The sequence below is a fragment of the Streptopelia decaocto genome (genome assembly GCF_964273445.1).
Source record: "Streptopelia decaocto genome assembly, chromosome: 2".
In the NCBI taxonomy this organism is placed as follows: Eukaryota; Metazoa; Chordata; class Aves; order Columbiformes; family Columbidae; genus Streptopelia; species Streptopelia decaocto.
This window is the reverse complement of record NC_138655.1, coordinates 90,409,612-90,431,878: the sequence shown is the minus strand read 5'-3', so window position 1 is coordinate 90,431,878 and position 22,267 is coordinate 90,409,612. Positions and strand designations below refer to the sequence as shown.

The 22,267-nt window shown below is 41.3% G+C and overlaps 1 protein-coding gene across 2 annotated transcripts in view; it reads left to right on the top strand.

The window, feature by feature from the left end:
* Window positions 1-22,267, top strand: part of F13A1 (coagulation factor XIII A chain) — a 61,258-nt gene that overhangs the window by 17,529 nt on the left and 21,462 nt on the right. For both annotated transcript variants that reach the window (XM_082045619.1, XM_082045620.1), the window contains exons 4-8: window positions 1,862-2,113; window positions 8,841-8,959; window positions 14,719-14,826; window positions 17,327-17,501; window positions 21,229-21,367. In XM_082045619.1, the coding sequence (XP_081901745.1) occupies window positions 1,862-2,113; window positions 8,841-8,959; window positions 14,719-14,826; window positions 17,327-17,501; window positions 21,229-21,367 (793 nt within the window). The remainder of the gene's footprint in view (window positions 1-1,861; window positions 2,114-8,840; window positions 8,960-14,718; window positions 14,827-17,326; window positions 17,502-21,228; window positions 21,368-22,267) is intronic.

Below are 22,267 nucleotides of genomic sequence, written 5' to 3'. Positions count from 1 at the left end.
GAGGTAAGGGAGTTATTTTTAAAAGTAGCACTTGTTAACAGTTTTCAAGGATGTCAGTTCAATTACTTGGTTTGCTCTGCTGCTTCGTTTGTGTGGACTGCTTTTTTAAAAAAATTATTATGTCAAAACTAGAAGCAAAATATCAACTGCAGAGGCAAGCTGGGTCATACCCAGTTGCACTACAAAGAATAAAAATATGTTCAGCTCTCAGATCGCAATTGTTAGCAGGCACAAGACTCATCTCTGTTACTTCTATAGGCTCTTCTCTCTAGGCTGGCTTTCCTTTGATGGCTTGTATTTGAAGTGTCCAATGCTTTATCTTCTAGTGTTTTCTATTGATTTTGTTTTCTTATTCTAGTCCTTTTTTCTTCTGTAGGTCTTTTCCTTCTGTTGTGTCCCTCACTGCTCTGAATGGGCTTCATGAGTTACAGCATGCCTGGCCAACAGGGCAAAGTGGGCCATTTATGTGCACTGAATATCTGCAAAATAGAAATTCATGTGTACTGAATAATCTCTTGGATGAAGCACAGTAGCCCCAGATTTCTTAGGAATATGAAAGTCATGGCAGCTTGCAAGCTTCACATTTAAAGCTGGAGTTGTCTTTTCCCAGAATGTGGCAGTGTTCAGATCTGGGATTTTCTCTGCGTCAGCCGTACAAAAGTAAGCAAACAGGAAAATCAACACCCTTGTGAGTTTAATTTTGAAGTTCTTAAATAGCAGGAATGAAAAATATAGAAGTCTGTCTCTCTGTCTGCCATTGATACTTTTCATTACCCTGTTTTTGAACAATAGAGTCTGAATTTCAGCCTAAAATATGAAACAAATGATAGATTTGAGAATGAGATAAAGGAACTCAGCCTTCTCACGAATGCCTTTTCCTGTCTACACCACTGGTTTACTTTCTGATATAATCTGGCTCTACCTCAGGCTCAAAGGGTGGATCCTCACACAACTTTGAATCCTGGCAGCGTACATGCTTACCTGTAGTCTATCCGTCTAGATGCTTTTTATAGCTGGTAGAGTTAAACAGGCTTCTCTGGGGTGCGATTGGTCTTACTATGAAGTAGGCTATCATGTGCAGTACTTTGGAAGTGTGTCATACTTTGGGACTCATTGCTTGCAGAGAAAGTTTGGCTATCCAGCTTTAATGTGCTCATCTGTATTCTGGGTGTCCAGAGTTGGTTCCCACTCCATCCGTGAGGAGCAGATGCTCAGGAGGAACTGAGTTTTGGGTATCTGCTGGTGGATAGACTCGTATTTCCTCCATCTATGTGGAGTTGCTCAAAGACCACTTGATCTCTGCTTGTTGGCACAGTAGTGCAGTGGGAAAAACAAGGCTCTTCTCTGCTAAAGAGCCCCAAAACTGAGCTCTGTGTCCCAGCGAGCACTTCCATGCTAGCAACAAGGGTGGTGGGTGCATCTGCACTGAGGAAGGGGCTTTTACCCACACTTACCGACAGTATAGCTGACACCAAGGCAAGGAGCAAGCTGGAGTGCAGCTTGCTGCACTAGGACAAACAATGGTGAGCATAGAAATCCTGGGACAAACCCTGTTCATGCTGCCAGGGCTACAGTCCTCGCGGTGCCTGAACCAGTGAGACTGAAGCTTGCTGGAGTGAGACAGGTGGGGGTGTCCGCACAGGCTACCTGCTGGGAGGTGTTGCATGTATTTGTGTGGCTGTACTGCCAAGTGACCAGGCACTGTGTGAAGCCATGAGGGAGGTAGGTGGTTTCTGTCTGCTAAAGTTTGCCACCTCTGTTAAAAATAGACAAAGAGATAGAGGACTGCCAGGAAATGAAGAGATTGTAAGAACAAGGTGAGCCTCTTCATGGAGTTATCACCCCCTCTCTTTCTCTCCAGGTCGCTACCCGCAGCAAAACAAAGGCACCTACATCCCGATCCTGGTAGGTGATGTACTGAAACCTGGCGAGTGGGGAGCCAAGATTACCCACAAGGAGAACAACTCTGTTCGCCTGTCCATCATGTCCTCTGCCACCTGTATTGTTGGGAAGTTTCGCCTGTATGTTGCTGTCTGGACTCCCTTTGGCATCCTCCGAACACAAAGAAACTCTGCAACAGACACTTACATCCTGTTCAATCCATGGTGCCAGCGTAAGTACCTTATCAGAGTCAAAGTTTCACATTTTCTGCTGCCGGTCTCATCAGGCTTTGGGATGGCTGGTCCAGGAAGGGAAGTCTGGTACCAAGGAGGCTGGATACATGCCAGTTTGGGTCTGGAAATTCTATAGTAACTCTAACAAAAGGCAAATCTTTCAGGCTGAGGAATAGTAATTTCTTGTAGTAAATATGCACTAGGGCTTTACTCTGACATTAAAAGGCATTGGCATGAGCCTCCTGCCTGCCTGTGTGTGTTAAACTGACAAGTCAATATGGGCATGCTTTTTTTCCAGGATCTGGTGTTGGGCAGGATGTGGCAGAGTCCCATGTTCTATTGAGTTACACTGCTGACTGCCACATTTAGAATCAAACATCTGCAGCCAAAAGCCTGCAGGAATTCAACAGAAGCTGCTGCTCCCGCAGGGGTTGGATGGAGTCAACCTGATGTGGCATCACTGGTGGTGCCTTCCTGCCACTACATGGCATTTGCCCTTATAACTTCCCCTTTACTGGTGACTAATTGGCAGTAACCCTGTCCTCTGTGAGGAACAGAACATTTTGCAAATAAGCCTTTTCTAATAAACCAGCACATTTAAGAACTTTTTTTTTTTTTAATTTCATTGGATCCTGGCTAAAATCAGCTCTTATGTTGACAGAATAGTATTTTACCCAATGAACTACATGTGTGGCTTTATGGAGAAGGCAAGGAGAACTGGAGAGGTTTGGCTCAGCCTTCTAACAGGCTGCAGCAGAGTGTCTCAGCTTTCAACACTTGTAAGGCTCCAAGTCTGACATAAATATTGCTATATACTCAGGTCATCAGCTGACTTTAATATTCTTTTGCCACCACTCTTCCTTTATCTTTCAGTGTTTTTACCAGAGCATTTGAATCAAATAATCCCGTAGCAAACAAAGGCCATCCTACCGAGTGATGAGTAAGTTTAGCGTTATTAATAGAGTCCATTATTCAGCTGCACTACTGTCAGTACATTGAATGATTTGTGCTGAATTCATTACTTGCCCCTGGTTCAAGGGAATATAAGCAGTGATTAGCTTATACATTATTTAGGAAGATATCTGTTAATGCTGAGTAAAGCGAACTTAGTTAAGCGGCAATAGGCGGGAAGGGCAGGGCCCAAGGCCCCACGACACTGCAAGACACTTCTGAAAGCAGCATGGAGGTAGATACCTCTTATCAGTATGCTAAGAGGTTATTCTGGAAGAGAATGGAGAGTGTTTAACAGAAAGAAAGGAGTCATTGCTGAAGTTATGACCCACTGTGAGCAGCCAAAACTGCTCAAGGTCTGTCAAGGCATCGTCAGCCTGCCACAGCTCCAGCTAGGAACATGCAATTCTCCACCCCAAGGTAGGGTATCCCTTGGCTTTAGTCGTGAATGTCGTAACAGCCAGTTTGTTAGACAGCGCAGTGACTATGCAGTGGCTCAGCACCTCCTTGAAAGGGGTAAACCCCAAAGAAAAAGATTCTTAGATTACCCCTGGTTGCCTCATGACTAGCATACAACCAGCTAGGGCCGCATAGAGCCATAGAGAAAAAAAAAATGTGAAGCAGGGGGTTGGCTGCCCCATTGTGGTGTGACTGGGACCACATAGGCTGATTCAAGTTGCTAGTCAGGGGGTTGAAGGGGAAAAATGATTCCTTCTTCTCACCACCTTCCCCACCAGCTCCCTGTGCTGACTGGTCTTCATCTGTTCATGGCACATGGGCACTTTGCTCTCCTGTGTCCTCCCTCCCTCACACCTCAGCTGAATGGGGCCAAAAGCCAGCAAGATTAAAACCACAGCGTGGGAGCAAACCCGCAGGGAGCGAGACGTAGTAGTTGCATTCATCAGCAAAGCTGACGGAAAAGCTTTGCTTCAGGAAAGCAGAAGAGAGTCTTGGGACAGCAAGGACGTGCTGCAAGCCCCTAGGCCCAGGGGAGACAACTCAGGGTCACCCCTGGAGAACCACGTCTTTGTCTCCAGCTTACGCGTTCAGCTGTGTCTCAATAACTTCAGGTCCTGGTCCTTGCTGACTATCGTAAATTTTGTTTTCTGCATGTTTCATTTGGATTTGGATTTATTCTCTTTTTTTTGCCCCTGATTTTACTCCTAGGTAGTTTGGGCTAATTGGCTTCTAAATCTTCTTTTTCCTGTTTTCCCTGTGTTAGAAAACCAGGGACTGTTTCTCCACACTTTATCCTCTGGCTGGAAAAGATTGTTCAGTGGAATGACGAAAGGGTATAAAAGCTCAGGCAGTTAAAGTGCAGAGAAAACAATAGTTTGAAAATCTTCTAGACTTGTTTGCTGGGCTAATAGCTAAGCAGAAAAGTCTGAGTGAAAAGCCTCATTAAAAAGAGAGAAGGCTGATGCCAGGAATGAATGGGGATTGTTATAGCAGGGAGCAGAGTACAGGCTCTGTCAGCGTCTGGTGCAGCTTTCCTACTCATCATTTTGGAGAAACATCAATGTGCCGGTATGAGCTTTTCTTTAAGACAGAGGCATTTGTGCCCTTTTTTATTACTCCCTTTCTTACTGTAGGTAATTTTCTACATATCTTCATAGCTAAGAATGCAAGTTCTTTTCTGCTGTTTCAGAACAAATTTGAATACCAGTCCAGCTACAGAGAACTTTGCTTCCAAAATCATCATATGCTTTTATATGTTTTAATCTCCTTACCTATATTTAAGGCTGATCACCAAGAATGCTTTTAAGATGCAGATGCAGGGCCTGATCCTGCAAAATGATATACACCACCCCCAAACATCTGGGAACTTAGCAAGCTAGTGGCTTGAGATTTCAGATACTCAGGTGAGATTTGCACTACTTAATAAGGAAGGTAAAGACTGTGAGGAGAGGCAGCATCCTTTACTTCAGCAAGTTGACATAGTTGGGGAAAATAGATGTGCTTTTGGGCATGCGGAGCCCTCTTCAGTTCTGAAACAGAAGATAAAAGTGGAAGGTAGTTAAGGATAACTTCTTGGAGTTTAACTTAACTCTTAGCAGTATCAGACTACATAAAAGCAGAGAAAGGCTCCTTTGATCTGGATACTGTGAGCTCTTTCCAAGAAGGTGCTGAGCTTCAGCAACTTTCTGCTGGGGAACATTCAGTCCTTATCAGGAAAAGACCCTTTATTGACTTGTGTGGCTCTCTCACAGGTGAAAATGCATAGTGTATCTGAGTAAGTTGCAGACTGTGGGCTGAGGTGTGTGTTTCATTCACACAAGCCTTCTGTAAGGTGCATTATATTTAAGCAATTAAATATATTGTAACTTCATTGAGTCAATTGCACATTTCTTCAGATTACATGCCTCAAATGTCCTAAAACAGTTTGAGGCTTAGTAATTTGTGTTTGAGTTTGGACTCCTGTTATGTGTTATCAGTCATCCAAATTTGGCCCAATAACATTTTCTGGTGTTATTAGCTAAATCCTAAATTTGATCTCTTGTATCATAGAATCCATGTGTGTGAAATTCATGCAGAACTTCATCCTTCTGCTACACTAATGTAGGCAAGAACTACCAGTTGCAAGGCAGCATACTAAGCTCGGCCCTAGGTGGAGTGTGTTTTGTAGATGCCTGTATTTGAACTGTAGATTACTGTATTTAGCTCTTGCAGCTCCATTTAGCTCTTGCAGCTGTGTTTAGACGAGGTGCTTAGGGACATGGTTTAGAGCTAGAGTTAGGTTATGGTTGAACTTGTGGATCCTGAGGGTCTCTTCCAACGGAAAATATTCTATGATTTTATGTTTGCCACAGCGCTGTCCTCTTCCCAACAAGAGTCTGGGAGCTTTGTGGTTCCAGGGAAGCCAACCCTCGCATTCCTACATTCCCAGGGGAGCGTGTTGAAGGGTGGCTGGGTGCTCAGGGCAAGCCTTGCACCTCTGCCTCCACTCATCTGCTGTGCTCAGCAGTCACTCTCTGCACAAAGAAATAGCTTTTCCAACTCCAGCTCGCTGCTGTGCTGGGAATGGGGTCCCCCCATACTGGGTAGGAACCTCTCATGCTCATTCACCTTCCCAAATTCAAAGGGCTTCTCTGTACTCCTCATCTCTTCTATGAAGATCTTGTATTCAGTGGGATTCCCCGCCTGCAGTACCATCTTCACGTGAAGTGTATTTTCACCTTATCCATCTTCAAAGAGAGAAGCACAGGGGCTAATTTACTTTTTTGTAGCATTGCTAGTGTTTTAGTAATTTCCCAGGATAAAAGAAGTGAGTAAAAAAAATCACTAAACTGATAGAGAAAAAGAACAAACAAACCCAGCACATTTCCGTGGAATTATTCTGTTTGTCAAATGTGAGCCTCCACTTGCACAAAATCATTAGGAATTGTACTATGTAGAACATGCTTAGCACCAAAGTAGTCACAAATGTCTCATATTTTCTTCTAAACAGTCTCAAGGGTAGTGAAAGCTGTCAAAAATCAAAGCAGCTGGCTTCTCTGTGAAACACAGAAGTCCTTTTTACTTTATCAAAAGACACAAATATTTTAAAATAATTGACAGAGAAGTTAATCAATTTTCATCTGATTTAGCAAAGATCACGCAGTCTCAAAATAACATAAGCATCTCAATTGATACCAAACAGATCAATATTGTTATTTTTAATCCCTGAAAGAAAAAAACAGCTGTCAAGAAAGCATATGCACACACTCCACTGAATGTGTAACTGTATATAAGGTGTGAGTTCTCCTTCTTTAAATGCATTCTCAGTACCTTTTGTACACATATGCTTTAATAAAACCCAGAGCTCAGTAAGTCAATGCATATAGTTGTTCAATCAGCAAATCAGGCAGATCCAGCCTAGTGAAACAGAACCTAAATGGTCTGTAACATCTGCAACATTTTTCATGGGAAGTTATGCAGAACTTGTTAAGAGCTGGGAGTTGGACCTCAAAAAAGTTGTGTAATATACACTTTCATATGTATGAGAGTCCCTACTGGCACAAATGCCTACAACTTTTTGGTTCACTGTCAAGTTTTAACAGTCTCTTTTACCTGGTAACCTCTGAATATAATAAACCTGTGATCTTCCACTCTGTGCCTGGGCTCAGGTCGACTAGGTCATGGGTGGTGACAACCCCAGAAAGAAACTTCTTGATGACCCAGCTCTTAAAAACCGGGTGAATACCACCAAACCATCACATGCAAGAGTGGGTTCTCAGACCTGCCCACCTTAGGGAAAACCCAATAAAACCTGCTGCTTCTCCATTTGCTTGGATTTGGGCATAGTCTGCAAAGCCTGTACAGCAACCCTGTTAAAAGGATAATGGCAAGTGCTGATCACTTCAAATGCAGTGAAGGCTTCTTACATCTAACACCTGCTTCCCTATCATTCCTCGCACACCAATGCGGACGTCATTATATTACACATCTATGCATAATCCCTTATGTATGTATAAACCTAGAGATATAAATATATCTTCAGAGAAACAAAACTTTCAGCAGTGTCAGGTGTGTAGACTGGCAAAACCCTTCACCTAGCTGAAGCCAATATAAGTTTTTTCATTGATTTTTTTTTTCTTTCAGAGGGCTCAGATTTTAGCTTATTTTCAGCCACACTGCAGTTTTATGGGCAAATGAAGGAGCTTTTGAGGATGAGGTTTACAAGGAAGTACAGATCTGATTTGTATTTCAACAAAATGTAACAAATCAATAGGCTTTTAAAAGTGAAATGATCCTCTAGTAATTTCTAGTGAAGCAGCTGTAGCTGAAGACATCCACTATGGCAGTAGTGAGTGGTAGTTTTATACTTGCCTGTATCAAACTGTCAGAGGTTATTGTTTCCCGTTAATTTGCTATCTGGTACCACTTTACTGATTTCCTCAAATTAATTAATTCCCTTACTATTAATTGTTAAGCCGTATCTCTTAATTTCAAAATACAAGCATTGGCACAGAAAAGAATCCTTAACTGTTCTAGCACCACAGAATCATGACCTGCTTCACACTTACCTGTGAATGTCTGAATAGTTTCTTGTCATTTATGAATATTAATAATGGGTTATTTACATATGTGAATCATGTTTGCAGGCTGAGGGTCCACACATACGATCTTCGTTCTTGATATAAGAACAATATACCTTGTACCCTTTGTATATGTTTTGGTAAAGATCTCTTCCAATTACTTCCACTTTTCACTTGGACACTTGAATTTCTCCTCAAATTAGCTGGTCAATCAAGCTACATGAGGGAGGCACACTCCAGTCAATAACTTATGTACAGAAAAAGCAATCAGACCCTTCTGTTAATAAACTATAAAAACTGTATTCCAATTTTTTTAATGCACTACAGATTTTTCTTTAGATCTCTTGACTGGAGCTGTTTTCCATTAACATTAATAGGTTTGAAATTGTTCTTTGATCTGTTTGTACGGATGCAGAACTGCGTCATGGTACTCCAACTTTCAAATTAGTGGTACAGAGTAATCATAAAATTCTTGATAAGATGTGACATTTTAATCCTAGTTTACAGATTCTGAGAAAACAGGCGGGAGTTGTCAGCATTTTTGCATCTTGCATGCTTTTAAGTTGCATATCATATTCCTAACTGGGGTCACTACCTCCTTATTCTTGTACTCTGTTGAAACAAGTAATGTTTTCTTTGATGGCAGTTGGGTACTTTTCATCGAAGATGACTGTATTATACCTTAAGACTTTTTTGTCTATCCTATATAAAAACTTAAGTGACTGTGTTGACATTTATTTTTGGTAAACTGTTACAGAAGATGCTGTGTATCTGGATGATGAGAAAGAAAGGGAAGAATACGTTCTGAATGATGTTGGTATTGTTTTCCATGGAAACATCAATGACATCAGATTAAGAAGTTGGAGTTATGGTCAGGTGAGCTATTTAGACTTTCTCTGGCTGCTGACAGCAAGTGAATTTAATTGACACCAGACTGTGGTTGAGACTGTGGGCTCTGGAGTGCATTATTGATCTCTCCTTCAGAAAGTCAAGGGGCATAATTTTAAAATTGTATGAAGAGTGTATATGCCTAATCCAGAAAAACAATATTATAATAGCTAATATTTAAATACATTGTTTTAGGGGCATATTTCAGATACTAAGAGGCTACCTGTTGAAAGTTTTAATCATTAGCTGAGGTTTCCACAGTGCAGCAGTATTTTTGCTGCTACATTATTGCTGCTTCAGGATCAAACTGATTTGGTGAAAGAGTAGAGAGGTTATGTTGGGTTTTTTTGTTTGGTTGTTTGGTTTTGGTTTGTTTTTTGTTGTTGTTGTTGTTGTTGTTGTGTTTTTTTTGTTGTGGTTTTATTTTTTGTTTCATTTAGGGGTTTTTTTTGATGTTTGTTTTTTCTTTTCATTTTTCAGCAATAAGTTGTATTGTTTTTTGACTCCTTTTAGTTCTATCAACTTGGTGGAAATTATTCTCATCTGCTTGCACAGGGGTCAGCATGTCACAGGGTTCCTGTGGCAAATCAGGATTTAATCCCAGAGTTTTACATTTTCTTGCCACAGTGACAAAGGGAGGGAACCTCTCCCTTTGCTGCCTGGACCTGACAGCATCAGTTTCCAGTGACCTCTTGCAGCCTGTGGGCAACATCTCAGCAAGGCTGGTGTGCGGAACTGGTGTGCCTTCAATAATATCAGATCCCTGCTGCTTGCTTGTCTGTTTTACCTCAATCTGTTAGTGCTAACCAGACTGAAAATCCCTATGGGATGAAAGAGGTTTGGTTTGGGTTTTTTTTGAGAATAGGGAAAAGGCGTTAATGAGCAGAATCAAACTGAGCAAAACTAACCCCTAGCTGTCACTCAGAGAGGCTGCAATGGACAGTTATTGGACATGGTGGACTCTGCTCATCTCACCTCCTGGATTTACACAACAGCACAATCAAGAGAGAATTGAAGTATTTCCTTAATGCTATGTTGACAGATTCATTCAGTTTTTGTGGCACCTCCCTGGTGCAGTCTTGCAGAAGGGACATTCTTGTTTGCTTTCTTTCCCTCAGCTAAAGACAACCTCAAAGCTTGAGCTGGATGGGCTGCCAGTGTACTTGCCCTGGAGAGCTCTTTGAACTTGCATCTCTCTTGTTTCCTTATTTAAAGGTATAATTTCATCTTCTTTCCTGCAGCAGCACCTTAGGGAGTTCCTGCCTCTGCACCGTTCCTTTCGTTTTGTCGGTGCGGCTGTTTGCAGGGTCTGACTGTCAGCCTGACACCTGTCACCCTGAAATAAGGTGGTGGTGGGGAGCAATTCCATAAGCTGATGGTGCCTCTGATATAAGAGATGTAGAACTGGATCCTGAGGCCAAAGCTGGGTGTGTATTTAAGTTGACCAAAAATGCCCCCTCCTGGCCCTTCCTTCCCCCTGCAAGTGCTTGTGCAGCTGTGAAGTGAATCAGACTGGAGCGCTCATTTAGCTGAATAAACATCTGCCTGATTTTTTACTTTTTTTTTTCCCCTGGGTTACTTTTTGGGCTTGGTCTGTTCCTAGATTCAGGATTCACTCCATAACAGATGTAAGGGGGAAGGAGAGAGGGGAATGAGTGGCTGGAGGTGGACGGTGCTGCTTAAACTAGCTGCTGGATTTATGTCCTAAAATGCTAAATTTATGGCCCATGGTGGCTTGGCCTGAGGTGCTTATATTCTGCAAATCTGGCACCTTCCTGACACAAACACCAGCTTCCCTAGAGAAACTGCATTATTTATTTGGTTTTGCTAGGAGGTAGTGCTGTCTGGGAGGTTAGGGCTGTTACACAGCTCTTTATCAAGTACTTTCATTTCTGTGTTGTCTAAAATTGGAGGACCTGATTTCCACGCTGTGCTGTAGTGCACCTTTTGTTGTCACTTGCCTGTGTGAAAACTGAGTGTGGCACATAAACTAAGGGGGCCCAAGCCAAGAGTTTTAATGGGATCAATCAGCTTGTGTGGGTGTAACAGACACCTCAAACTGCAAAGCAATGGAGAAACAGTCTTCTGGTTCCCTGACTTTCACTGAGATAGCAGACATGATGTTCCTGCTCTTACCCTGACAATTTCCAGTCATTAGAACATGGATCTGCCTCATTTTCAGCAATCCTGGATGTTAATAATAAGAGCATCTCTATGAGTGAGTAAAAGCACTAGCAGCAAGGCCTATACTATATCACGCAGGTATGCATCTTGTATTTCGGACATATAGCTCTGTACAACAGTGGAAGTAAAAAACGTAAGGCCACATACAGTCATAGAGATGAAAGGTATATATGGTAATATACAAATATACAGATAGACTTGTGCATGGCTAGTCTTAGGCTAAAAAATTGCTTTGAACAATGACAGCTGGAAGCTTTAACTCCAGTTGTAAATTAAAAAGGAACACACAATTCAAAACTGGGTTACTAGTGGGAGATGATTCTCACAGCTGCTGTCCTTAATGAGCAGCATCAACAGGAGAGGAGGAAAGGCAAGAAAAATGGACCAAGGAAGAAAAAACAACAGGCCAGTTGAAACATGGCTATAATGAATGAGGATGGAGGTGTTCCTTGTAACATGACTGTGATTCCTTTCTTCTAAGAAAGTATAAATAGCCAGTCACTCAGAAAAGCCCACAGGGGATTCAGGGGAAATTTGGCTTTGGAAGAAATCTAGGCACATAGGACTTCCCTTGCTGAGAAATGCCAAAGTTGGATGCTGTATTGATCGTTTAACTTCTACTTTTCTTTTTTTTTTTTCTTTTTTCTTTTTTTTTTTTTTTTTGGAGGGGGGGGAGGGGGAAGGAAAAGAGAGAAAAAATTAAAATAAAACAAGTGGGCGTAGAGTTCTTGTTGTTATCGTGAGTTGTCTTGTGTCCACACACTGAGCTGCATTAGCTTTGCAGCCACAGTGCAAACACAATGTTACACAGGTGCATTTGGTCAGGTCAAACCACAGGCAATGTGAGATCACACCCACCTGCAACTGACTGTGAGAAATACAGCCCTAATTCAACCAGTGCAAAAGGTGATAGAGCCCCTCTTACTTTGATTTAAATGAAGGGTCATCTATTAGAAACAGGTCAACATGAAAGAGGACTCTCACTGAAGGCCAGCCCGACTAAATGCATTGCTTTTTAACACAACACAGGTCTGTGTACAGACAGAATCCTTTTGCCTGTATTTCCACCCATGCCTTGTTTTCCATCTGTAGTCTTTCCCAGGTGGCTCTGCCAAAGTTCCTTCATCCTGAATTTGGTTTATTTCCATTTCAGCTTGCATTAAGCAGGCAGTGCCTGCGCCTAGCACAAGTTCATTCACCTGTCCTGGCTGCTGACTGCTGCTTTGGTTCCTCTGACATTTCAGGGATGTTCAGCCTTACAAGTGCTGTATTTCTATTCCACTTGCCTCTAGATAGCATTTTATTACAAGTTTGAGAGCAGAAAACTGATTTAGTTTGATAAAATGTTTTTAAAGCTCTGGATTGTGAAGAAGGGCAAAGCTGGCTTTAGAGTTAAGGCAACTCTGCATCCTACAGTACATCCTACATCCTTACAACAGTGTAAGGCAGCTGGACTTTACAGCTTGTCCTATATCTCTTCTCCTGTTAATCCAGCTATTTCACAAGCATTCGTGTCATAAGGTGGAAAGCAACAACCCTGAAAGCAATTTCTTTCCTCTTCATTCTTCCTGCATATGTTGGCAAGATTGACAGTGTCTCATAAACTGTAGATGAAAAAGGTTTAATTTGCAGGGTAAACTTCTTATTGATTTAACTCAGGTCTTAGGCACTGCTGATGACTTGAAGAGCAGAAAGCAGATTTTGATACTGGCGAAAGTGATAAATCATAGGACCAAAGGAGAAGAAAAGTGAACTTGAAGCAAGAAGGATGGCTATGAGGGCCCTGAGTTTACATTATCTGTTGTGAGGATTCTCTTTGGGAAGAAGGTTCTCCAGAGCATGATCATTTTTCCCTGAGATTATTTGCATCACACACCAGTGGAGTGGACTGAAGAGTTTACCATGCAATTATTCAGCTTCCCAGGGGCGATAGGATATTAGGAATAGGTCCCTAGAAAACACTGACCCTTCTTTCCCTGCTTGCCCAAACACGATTAATTCAGTTTTGCTCAGACTGTGAGGTATCACTTACTAGTGAATGTTTGCTCCAGAGAAAGTAATTCAGAGGAAGTCTGGGTGATGGTGAGAGAGGAGTGTGGTGCCTTGGGGGACGTCTGCTGAAAAAGATCCATACTGTGGTGTTACCCTGAGCAATGAGAGCCAGGCAGGCTCAAGACAGAGGCAAAGAAGAGGACTTTCTTTTCTTGGATGGGAAATGGCTGAGGATGGTGAAACATGGTGCTGTCTCCTCTTTCTTTGCCTATACCAGGGCTCAGCTGTTGCCGGTAAGGGAGAGGCCAAAAGGGTATGTTGGCTCCCTGGGATGTTACCACCACCCTTTCCATCTTCCCTGCAGCATCAGCAGCAATCTTGCCTCTTCAGGGCTTTCTTTCCATCTCTCTGGTCTTACTCTTCTCCCTCCTCTGCCCCTCCCCAGGCCACCAAGGCAGCAGCAGCTTGGCCTGGGCTCTTGCTCAGGAGGTAAAACTCAGATCGCCCTCATTTGCCAAGGAACCTTGAGCCAGGCTGGAGACAGGTGTAAAATAAATCCAGCTCTAGTAACAGCATGAGAGCAAAAATCCTGTTAGAGTGAATAATATCTTTAAGGATGCAAATGTAGAACATAAACCCTCATAAAGCAAAGGGACAAGCACTGTGGAGTTTCTGTCATAGCCTTGAATGTTAATGTAAGATTGTGCATCTAAAAGATATTTGTTTTATTAATGAGCATTTCCCTCTCTCCTACCATTTTCCAGGAGACAGAGGTATTTTCCTTTGCTATGCAGTTTCTCCAAAGGAAAATGAAATACATCACAGGGCAAGTTCTGTGACAAATGGTTTCTTGACTATTTAGGCACCTCTGCCCTCAATTCATTCTTGTGCTTGTTCATGCTGGATCAAAGAAACTGTACCTTTTCAGTCTATTTTTGAAAAAGACTACTTTAGGTCACTTGGTATTTTTGATGTTTAAGTTTTGTAGACCAGGATTAATTTATATAATCACCTTTTGGCTTGTCAATTTTAAACATATTTTTAAAAATAATTTTAAAATATAAGTGTCTTCAAATTAACTTTGGCAAACCATTTATTGTTCAGCTCCCCAGCATTGCACTGACTGTGTCAGAGAAGTCCTGAAATTAACAGGTCTGGAATCTGTGAAGGACACAAAGTCCTTCGCAAGCAGACTAGCTTCTTGTAGTTATTATTATAATATCTTCCTATTATATAGTTGTTAGCACTTAAAATTTTATGTCCTGTCAGAAAGGCTGTGTTGTCATTTTAACCTTCTGGAAACCAGTCTGAGATTGAATTGAAAATGAACTCTCTTTTCCCTCACAGCATCTCGCTGCCTTTTTTTGGTGTTGTTTTTTTTTTTTTGCTATACACAGATGATTATTCTAGAAGGAAACTTGTGGCTTTAAACACAGAACTTTGCCTTGACCAACTAATTTTGAAGCTGATCAGCTATGATAACAATGACGAAAGATAACTTTGGTCTGCTTTCCAGAATAAAAAGTGACATTATTTTCCTTCTGTTTCACTTTTTATTTTCTTTTATCTAGTTTGAAGAAAACATTCTGGATGCTTGCCTGTTCCTGATGGACAAGGCAGAACTGGAGCTCTCTGGCCGTGGAAACCCAATCAAAATCTGCCGTGTTGCCTCTGCAGTGGTATGTAATAGATGCCTAAGATATGTCAGAAGTGACTTGTAAATCAAAGCCAGGCTGGTTTAACTGGCCCTTGTGCCCTGATGTGCTCACTCCAACAGGTGACAGATCAATTGTCCACTCTGATCTTTGGGGTCTGGAATTTTATTTCGTTCCACTAAAGGTGAAATATTTATGTCAGTTCATCACCTTTTCCTGAGAGTGGTACCTCATTCTTAGTAAAGCTACTTTTAGAAGTTGCTCTCCAGTAATGATAGCATTTCTTGTGGTACTATGTTCACTTTCCAGTAGCTGAAGTAACTGAGAAAGTTGCTTCTGCCATGGGACAGTAAGGTGGGATGATGGGCGGAATTTGGGATGGGAAATTGGGACACTTCCTGTGAACTCCAGCACTAATCTCAAATAGATCTTAAGACACTGCCATGGTGGATGTCACTGTGTCTGATTTTTAAACCTCAGATGTCCTGGTCAAGCTGATGACATTTATGCAAAATACCGTCACCCAGAAGAAAGCACTGTGGAGCTGTGCTCTTAAAAATGGGGCCCACAAAACTTACTGTGTTTAGAATTCAGGTTCCTAAAATAATCAGAAGCAAACAGTAAGGAAAAGACTTCCCACTTCTCCATTCTTTTCAGCTGCTAGGCACCAGGAGTCATGCTGCGGGTACAACAGCAGCCCCATCCCTGGTATCCAGATGAAAGACTCATCAGGATGTGGAAGGCAGAGGCTAAATCCTCTTCTCTGCCTTGTAGAGGTCTGAACTGCTGCCTTCTGCTTCATGGAAGAATACCCTAGTTGTTGAGCTAGCATCATTAGATGTTCTCCAAGGTCAGCTACTAAAATAGACTGTCTGCAAAACATGGTTTCTGGACATGAATGATCCCTTAATCCACTCCTTACAGCATTTGCCCAGGCTCTGAAAGAATGTGCTCTTTGTCTTAGGCAACACTGAAATGGGATCTCCATCCTCTCAGTGTCACATGCTGATTTTTGCATAACATCAAGTTAAATAGAACAGCTTCAGTGAGAAGGATTGAGAGCACTCTCACTTCTCATTTTCTTGTAACCTTTTGGTTAGTTCTTTCAAGCCAAACATTAGAAATATGGCTTCAGACCTTCAGACATAAGTAAGAATTGAATGTGGTTCCCTCATGACCAGGCTAGAGATGTAAAGGATCCCTCCTAAAGGAAGCCCTATGGGTAGAATAGCACAAAGTTTGTGAAACCAAAGGGGGCTTGAACATTACTTAGGGTTTTATCCACCCAATCATTTTAGGGAATTGAAGACGTTCACCATTGGAAATCCAGGAGTCAATGGGCTTTAGGTGTAATCTGCAGGATTAAGCCATAGCTGGGTGGGAGTTTTTGCCTTCTGAAATCTGGACCTCAGTAAGAAGTGGCCAACAGGTCTTCAAGTCCTGCCCATATTCCTTACCCTCATTATTGCTCAAGACATGATGTAGTAGACCTAAGCTCATCTGACGAGCTGTATCCATGCTGGGATCCTTCTGAGGCTTCCTGACATTATAGAGAAGGTAGAGTCGCTCACTTTGTCTCTTTACAGCCAGAGGAAAGCCTGAATATCAAAACACTGCCCTGTCCTTGAAGTGCCTCTTTTCTTGGCATGTCTCCCACCACAGTGAGATGGGCACAGCCCCTTAACCCTTTGCTTATGACTCTGAATACTTATCTTTATTCAGTCCTAAGGTTCATAGTAAGTCGATTTTCTAATTATAAAACAGTAGTTAGTCCAGCCAAAAGCTTTTAAATGAGAATTGTGATTTATTTGCCTGGTGTGTAGCTATTCCACATTAGCATAATTAAAAGGTACAGAGCGAATGAGCTTTTTGCACAGCCTCAACTGATTTGGTTCAAATTGCAGCTAGTAGATATATTACGCATTAATGCCTATCAGTACAGTCATTAGTCAGCAAAACTTGCTTTGTATAATCTTACCAGGGGAAAACTTACACAGCAAATTCCTCCTTGTTTTCATGTGTGCTGGACTGAAGAAATTAGTTTCTACTCTAAAAATAACAGTGGACTTGTTCACCTCTCAATCTGCTGTAAATCAGGAGCAATTTTATTAACATCTCTGGAGTGATATGGACAGAAAAAACAGACGATGTTAGGAAAGAATCCAGTTTAATATTTCTGAGGTCTGTTTATCAGTGTATAACTGATTATGTTTTTTAAAATATACATAGCAGTAAACATGTTTAAGGTTAATAAAACTTACTAAACTCGCAAAATGGATACTCAGTGTAGTGATTTGATTTCGCCATTAAGTGTCTGACCTTCATTCAAAATTGTTCAGTGATGGAGAATCCATGGCCTTTAGCAAGATTTTTCTATTCATCTCGTACCTTCATAATTACACATTTCTGTCTTATTTCTAGCCTAAACTTGGCTATATCCAGTCTCTCTAATCCTCTTTGTCTTCTGGGTTAACAAACTTATTCAGTCTCTGACATCCCTAACCCTTGTTTTCTTTGTCTTTAGATCAACTCCAAGGATGATAATGGTGTGATTGCTGGATCCTGGGACAATACATACACTTACGGAGTTGCACCTTCAGCCTGGACAGGAAGCGTGGACATCCTCTTGGAGTATTATAGTTCTAAGCAACCAGTGCGATACGGCCAGTGCTGGGTCTTTGCTGGTGTCTTCAACACATGTAGGTATCAGTGAGACAAGTTCCACCCTACTATGCAATTCTTACATAAGAAAGGAAGCTTTTAGGTTAAACTAACTAAAATACTTCCTAGCTCTGTGGTATTTAGGAGTAAATAGTAGACATACTTAAAAATATAGGGCTAAAATAGATGCTCTTTAAATAACCATTTGGCAGCTCCTTCAGTTCAGCTGCTCTTCCACACAAATCTGTTAACTATTTATTTGTTCAGTAAAATTATTCAGTGAATCAAGAGGATAAGTTTGGGAGAGTGAAGTCTTTTGGCACAGTCCTCATTTCTGTTAGGAAACCTGAGATGAGCAGGGGCCTTCTTATCTAGACCTGGAACATGAAACTATTACCCAGTATGGGACATGTGATAGTGTCTGCTCCAGAAAGGATCTCACCCGCCTAGGATTATTCCTAGCAAGACTGACATGCACTGTCCCAGCACCTGTCTACTGAGCACCATTAACATTTTCTATGGAGTTCGTGAGCGAGAACAATGAGAAAAATGCTGACCTGGTTTATGAATCGCCTAGCACTACAAGGTTAAGTCTAAACACTCTTGCTCAAATTGGAGCTCTAGTGTTGCACCAAATGGGTGTTGCAGGCTGTAAAACCTCATAGGGAAAGCAGTGTTGGATTGGTCCCATTTTTTTACAGTCTAGTACTTGCTAACAGCAGTATCCCAGATAAATATTACTAGTACACTGGAACACACTGCAGCATATTAGGAGTCAAGAAAGACTTTGGGATTTTAAAAAATGTACGTTGTACAGATAACAGGGACTACACATTAGTACTTGACATAAGCGTTGCTTCCAATGTAGAGACAGTCAAGCAGTTCTTAGGCTTATGGCATTGGCCAATAAAAGAAGCTAAACAGAAACTAAACGTGTCTTAAGCCAAGATGCTTTTTCTTAGAGACAATTATAACATGTGTATTTAATTATCAAATTCATGGGGACCAAACCAGTTTAGGACCAGGGGGACATAATGGGCATTTCTGCAGGCTTGGAGCCTACTTTGCATCAAGAACTTTTCAGCCACAGATAAAGGTCTAAGCTTTGGTCCTTGTATTTAAGACATTAACAAGAAATTACAGAAAAACTCCCTGTGAAACTTTTCCCTTTTTAATCTGTCTCAAAACTGTCACATATTGCTCTCTCAAGGAACAGCATTATACTTATCTTTGCATTATACTTTTATAAAAAATGAGGGATATTAGTCACCCATCTTCTGCAGCAAACATGGCAATTGAATAATTAAGGACAAGTTACAAGACTGGTTCTTCGCTCTCAGGCAGCCCTGGACATCTCTGTGTTTTCACTTTATTTTTTTGCCTCTTCTGTATGTGGATGTTTCATTTTGTACATAATTTTCCTCCAGTCTGGGTAACTGAATTTCATAACTCACTTTGGTTACCTCAGGTACTTCAGTAAGGACCTTAGAAATAAAGCTGTCTTCTGGCCACCTAGCCTTCTGCTGGCATGCACTTCTCACAGCTGGGGCAGGGGATGCAGTTTCAGATTTCTCTGCTTCTCTTTCATATGTCTGGAGAGGTTCCTGTTTTGATGTGGGTAGGCACTGGCAGGGACTCTGTCCTTCGACACATGAAATGATTCATTTTATTCCTGCTGCAATGGGATAATCATCAATCACCCATATGCAAAGAACCTGAGAGAAGTCTATTTCCTTCACCACTTGAGGTCACATAGTCTGTACTTGATGCTCCTCAAATTCCGCACAACACAATGGGTTTGAAAAGCCTCTTGCAAATGTTTCCTATGGATGCAGTTCTTGACATTGGCTTCCACCCCTTGGCTCATCTGGATTTCTCTAGGCAGACCCACACACCAGTTCTCCCACCTTCTCCCTGCAATGGCCCCAAATCACCACTACACAGTATTTTGCCTGCAGGCCACTGTGAAACTGGGACGATGCAGCAGAGGCCCAGGGCCTGACGTGTTAAACAGAGAGGCGTATTTATCTGGGGCAAAACTAGACTCTGTTTGCTGACTAAGTTAGTCAAGTCAGAGACCTGGCACTTTGTACTGTTGCAAGGATTGCTGAAGTATAAAGTTTGTTGAGCATTATGAAATGAAAATGTTGTCCAGAGGCTGATCTGATACATAGTCACTGACACGTCCAGCTGCTGACCTCTGCACAGAAGGGACAGCAAAGGTCCAAACAGCCATGTGCAACTAAAAGGGTCATTCTGAGCTGATTTTGAGTCTTTCTCAGCTGACAGAGTTTTCTCATTGTGACCAGTCCAGCTTTCCAAGGTTACTGTATTGTACACTCTGGATAGTCATCCATTAAAAATGCTAAAACATTCTGAAAAATGGTCATTAATCTTGAAATTGTCAGACAAATTATTTTCAATGAGCCCTGATGGCTCATGTGCTGGAAGTCTGGGAGGGCACTTGAATTAAGTTTAATCAATAGGTACATATGGTATTGGATGCATCCAGGTAATTTGTCATCCAGAAACTTGAAATGAATGTGCAATGTTACACTTTATTGGGAGTCACAGTAGTGACACTAATGAATATATAAAACCCAGCAGTAGCAGCAAGGGCCATTCAACACTGCAGAATCAAAACTATTTTTAAATAGGATTTTCAATAAAAATCTTGTCCCTTTCCAAAAACACCCCTCTGTTTTCTGCAGAACTATTTTGGCTCCTAAATCAGAAAGCTTTTTCTGGCTGGGAAACAAGATATTTCATCTGGAGAAGCTGAGATGATGTGTCACCCTGGAGCTCCACTTCTCCCTCGGGGACACAGTCCATGCCTATTTATCAGTCAGTGTGCACCACAAACACAGAAGCCTAATGGTGCACTACTGGACTTCAGACATAGCCATAGCACTTCCAAGTATCCCAAATTTACCTCTCATCAAATGGGAAGAAGAGCCATCACTGCCATACCATGACGGTCAGAGATTTAGGGGTAGGGTGGCGGGTTTTGGTTTTGTTTGTTTGTTTGTTTGTTTGTTGTTTGGTTTGGTTTGGTTTGGTTGTTTGGTTTTGGTTCTGTTTTTATCCTCATTTTAAGGTCCTTTATGGGAAGGTACTGTTGACTCCAAAATACTATTACTTAGTAATCAATACAAATTATGTAATGCATTTTGTTTGGACTCTCTGACATTTCACTTACAAATTATGCAGATTTTCCCCTTACTAGCAATAATTTTCTGCTTTATTCTTTGTGTTCTCCAGAACTATTCTGATGGCAGAGGTTAAACAGGAAAACTCCAAATCAACCAAAAGGAGACACTTTCTATTAATTTTCTTTTTAACAGGCTCTCATAATTCTCTTGGGTTACTAATACTAGGATACTTAAAATATTTTGCACTTCTTGCAAGCTCAAACTTATTTTTCTTTATACCACATTTGTTTATGCAGTAGACCCATTGCACCCAGATTTGCCCTGAAAAGCTACAGTATGTTCACCATGCAAGACTATTCTAAAATTATTGGTAATCATCTGCTTAGGTTATAACCATTGTACCATTACATATCTTGAATCTTCATCATGTTGGGACCAAATAAAATATTTAACATATTCTATATAAAGGCAGATAGGAGGAACTATTTGGGTTGATTTGACTGAGATTTTCAATTTTATTCTAGTTATTAATAGTTTCTCTCTACTCATCCTGTCATCCATGAGCACATTCTTCATATTCGTCCTTCTTATAACAATTCTCTCTATGCCACAGTTCTGAGGTGCTTGGGGATACCTGCAAGACTCATCACCAACTATTCTTCTGCCCATGATAACAATGCCAATTTACGTTTGGACTTCTTTCTGGATGATGAAGGGAAAGTGGACACCAAACTTACAAAAGACTCCATTTGGTGAGTTCTCCTGGTGAATGTCTTTAATGTGTCAACTATGTAAGTAGAAAAAACATGACAGTAATGCCGGTGGTTTATTTATTTCTCTGTGTATTAAAGAACACTGCTAGCTTATGTAAAACAGAATGAAAGGATTGTTAGTAGGCTAACGGATATGAACTGCTTGTCATGTAAGGAGACATACTCTAGGGGTTCCCACTACTACTGTTACCATTCAGTATAGTGCCTATTTAAGCACACTGGAGGAGAACTGGAATGGGTTTGTGCTCCCTAGGGCCAGGCTATCTCTAAAAATGGAAATGGGTAGGATAAGTACTTCCATCACTCTGGTGTCAGCTCAAAGTGATACCTCAATACCTATGGAAAAACACCCTTCTTGTCCTATATCTGCCTGGTTTCCATAATTGTAGGCTGGGTTTACATAGTGTGCATGCAGTCACTGTTGCAAATAGATACTTTCCAAAATAAATCCAGTTCATCTGAAAAAGAAACAAGCCAAGGTATTGTACAAGTTACTGGAGTGCTATCACCTAATTCATAAAAATAAAACTCCTTAGGAACAAGAAATGGAATCCATGTATTCTTTTGGAGAAGACAGTGCTCTAATTTCTTTCTTGAACTCTTACTGTCTCCTGTCTGACAGGAGTTGTGTAGCATATATTGATTATATGCTCTACTCAGTAGAAATTATGCGTGGATTATTTGGCCTCAAGTCTCTCCTCCTCAGAGTGAAGCAGTGAATGTGACCTCTGTATATGTTCCTATATTCAGCAGATACTTGTTCTATTCAGTGTTAATATACCTGTTTTGTGTCAATAATATCTTCAACTCATCAGCATAGAATCACAGAATCTCAGAATGTTAGGAATTGGAAGGGACCTTGAAAGATCATCTAGTCCA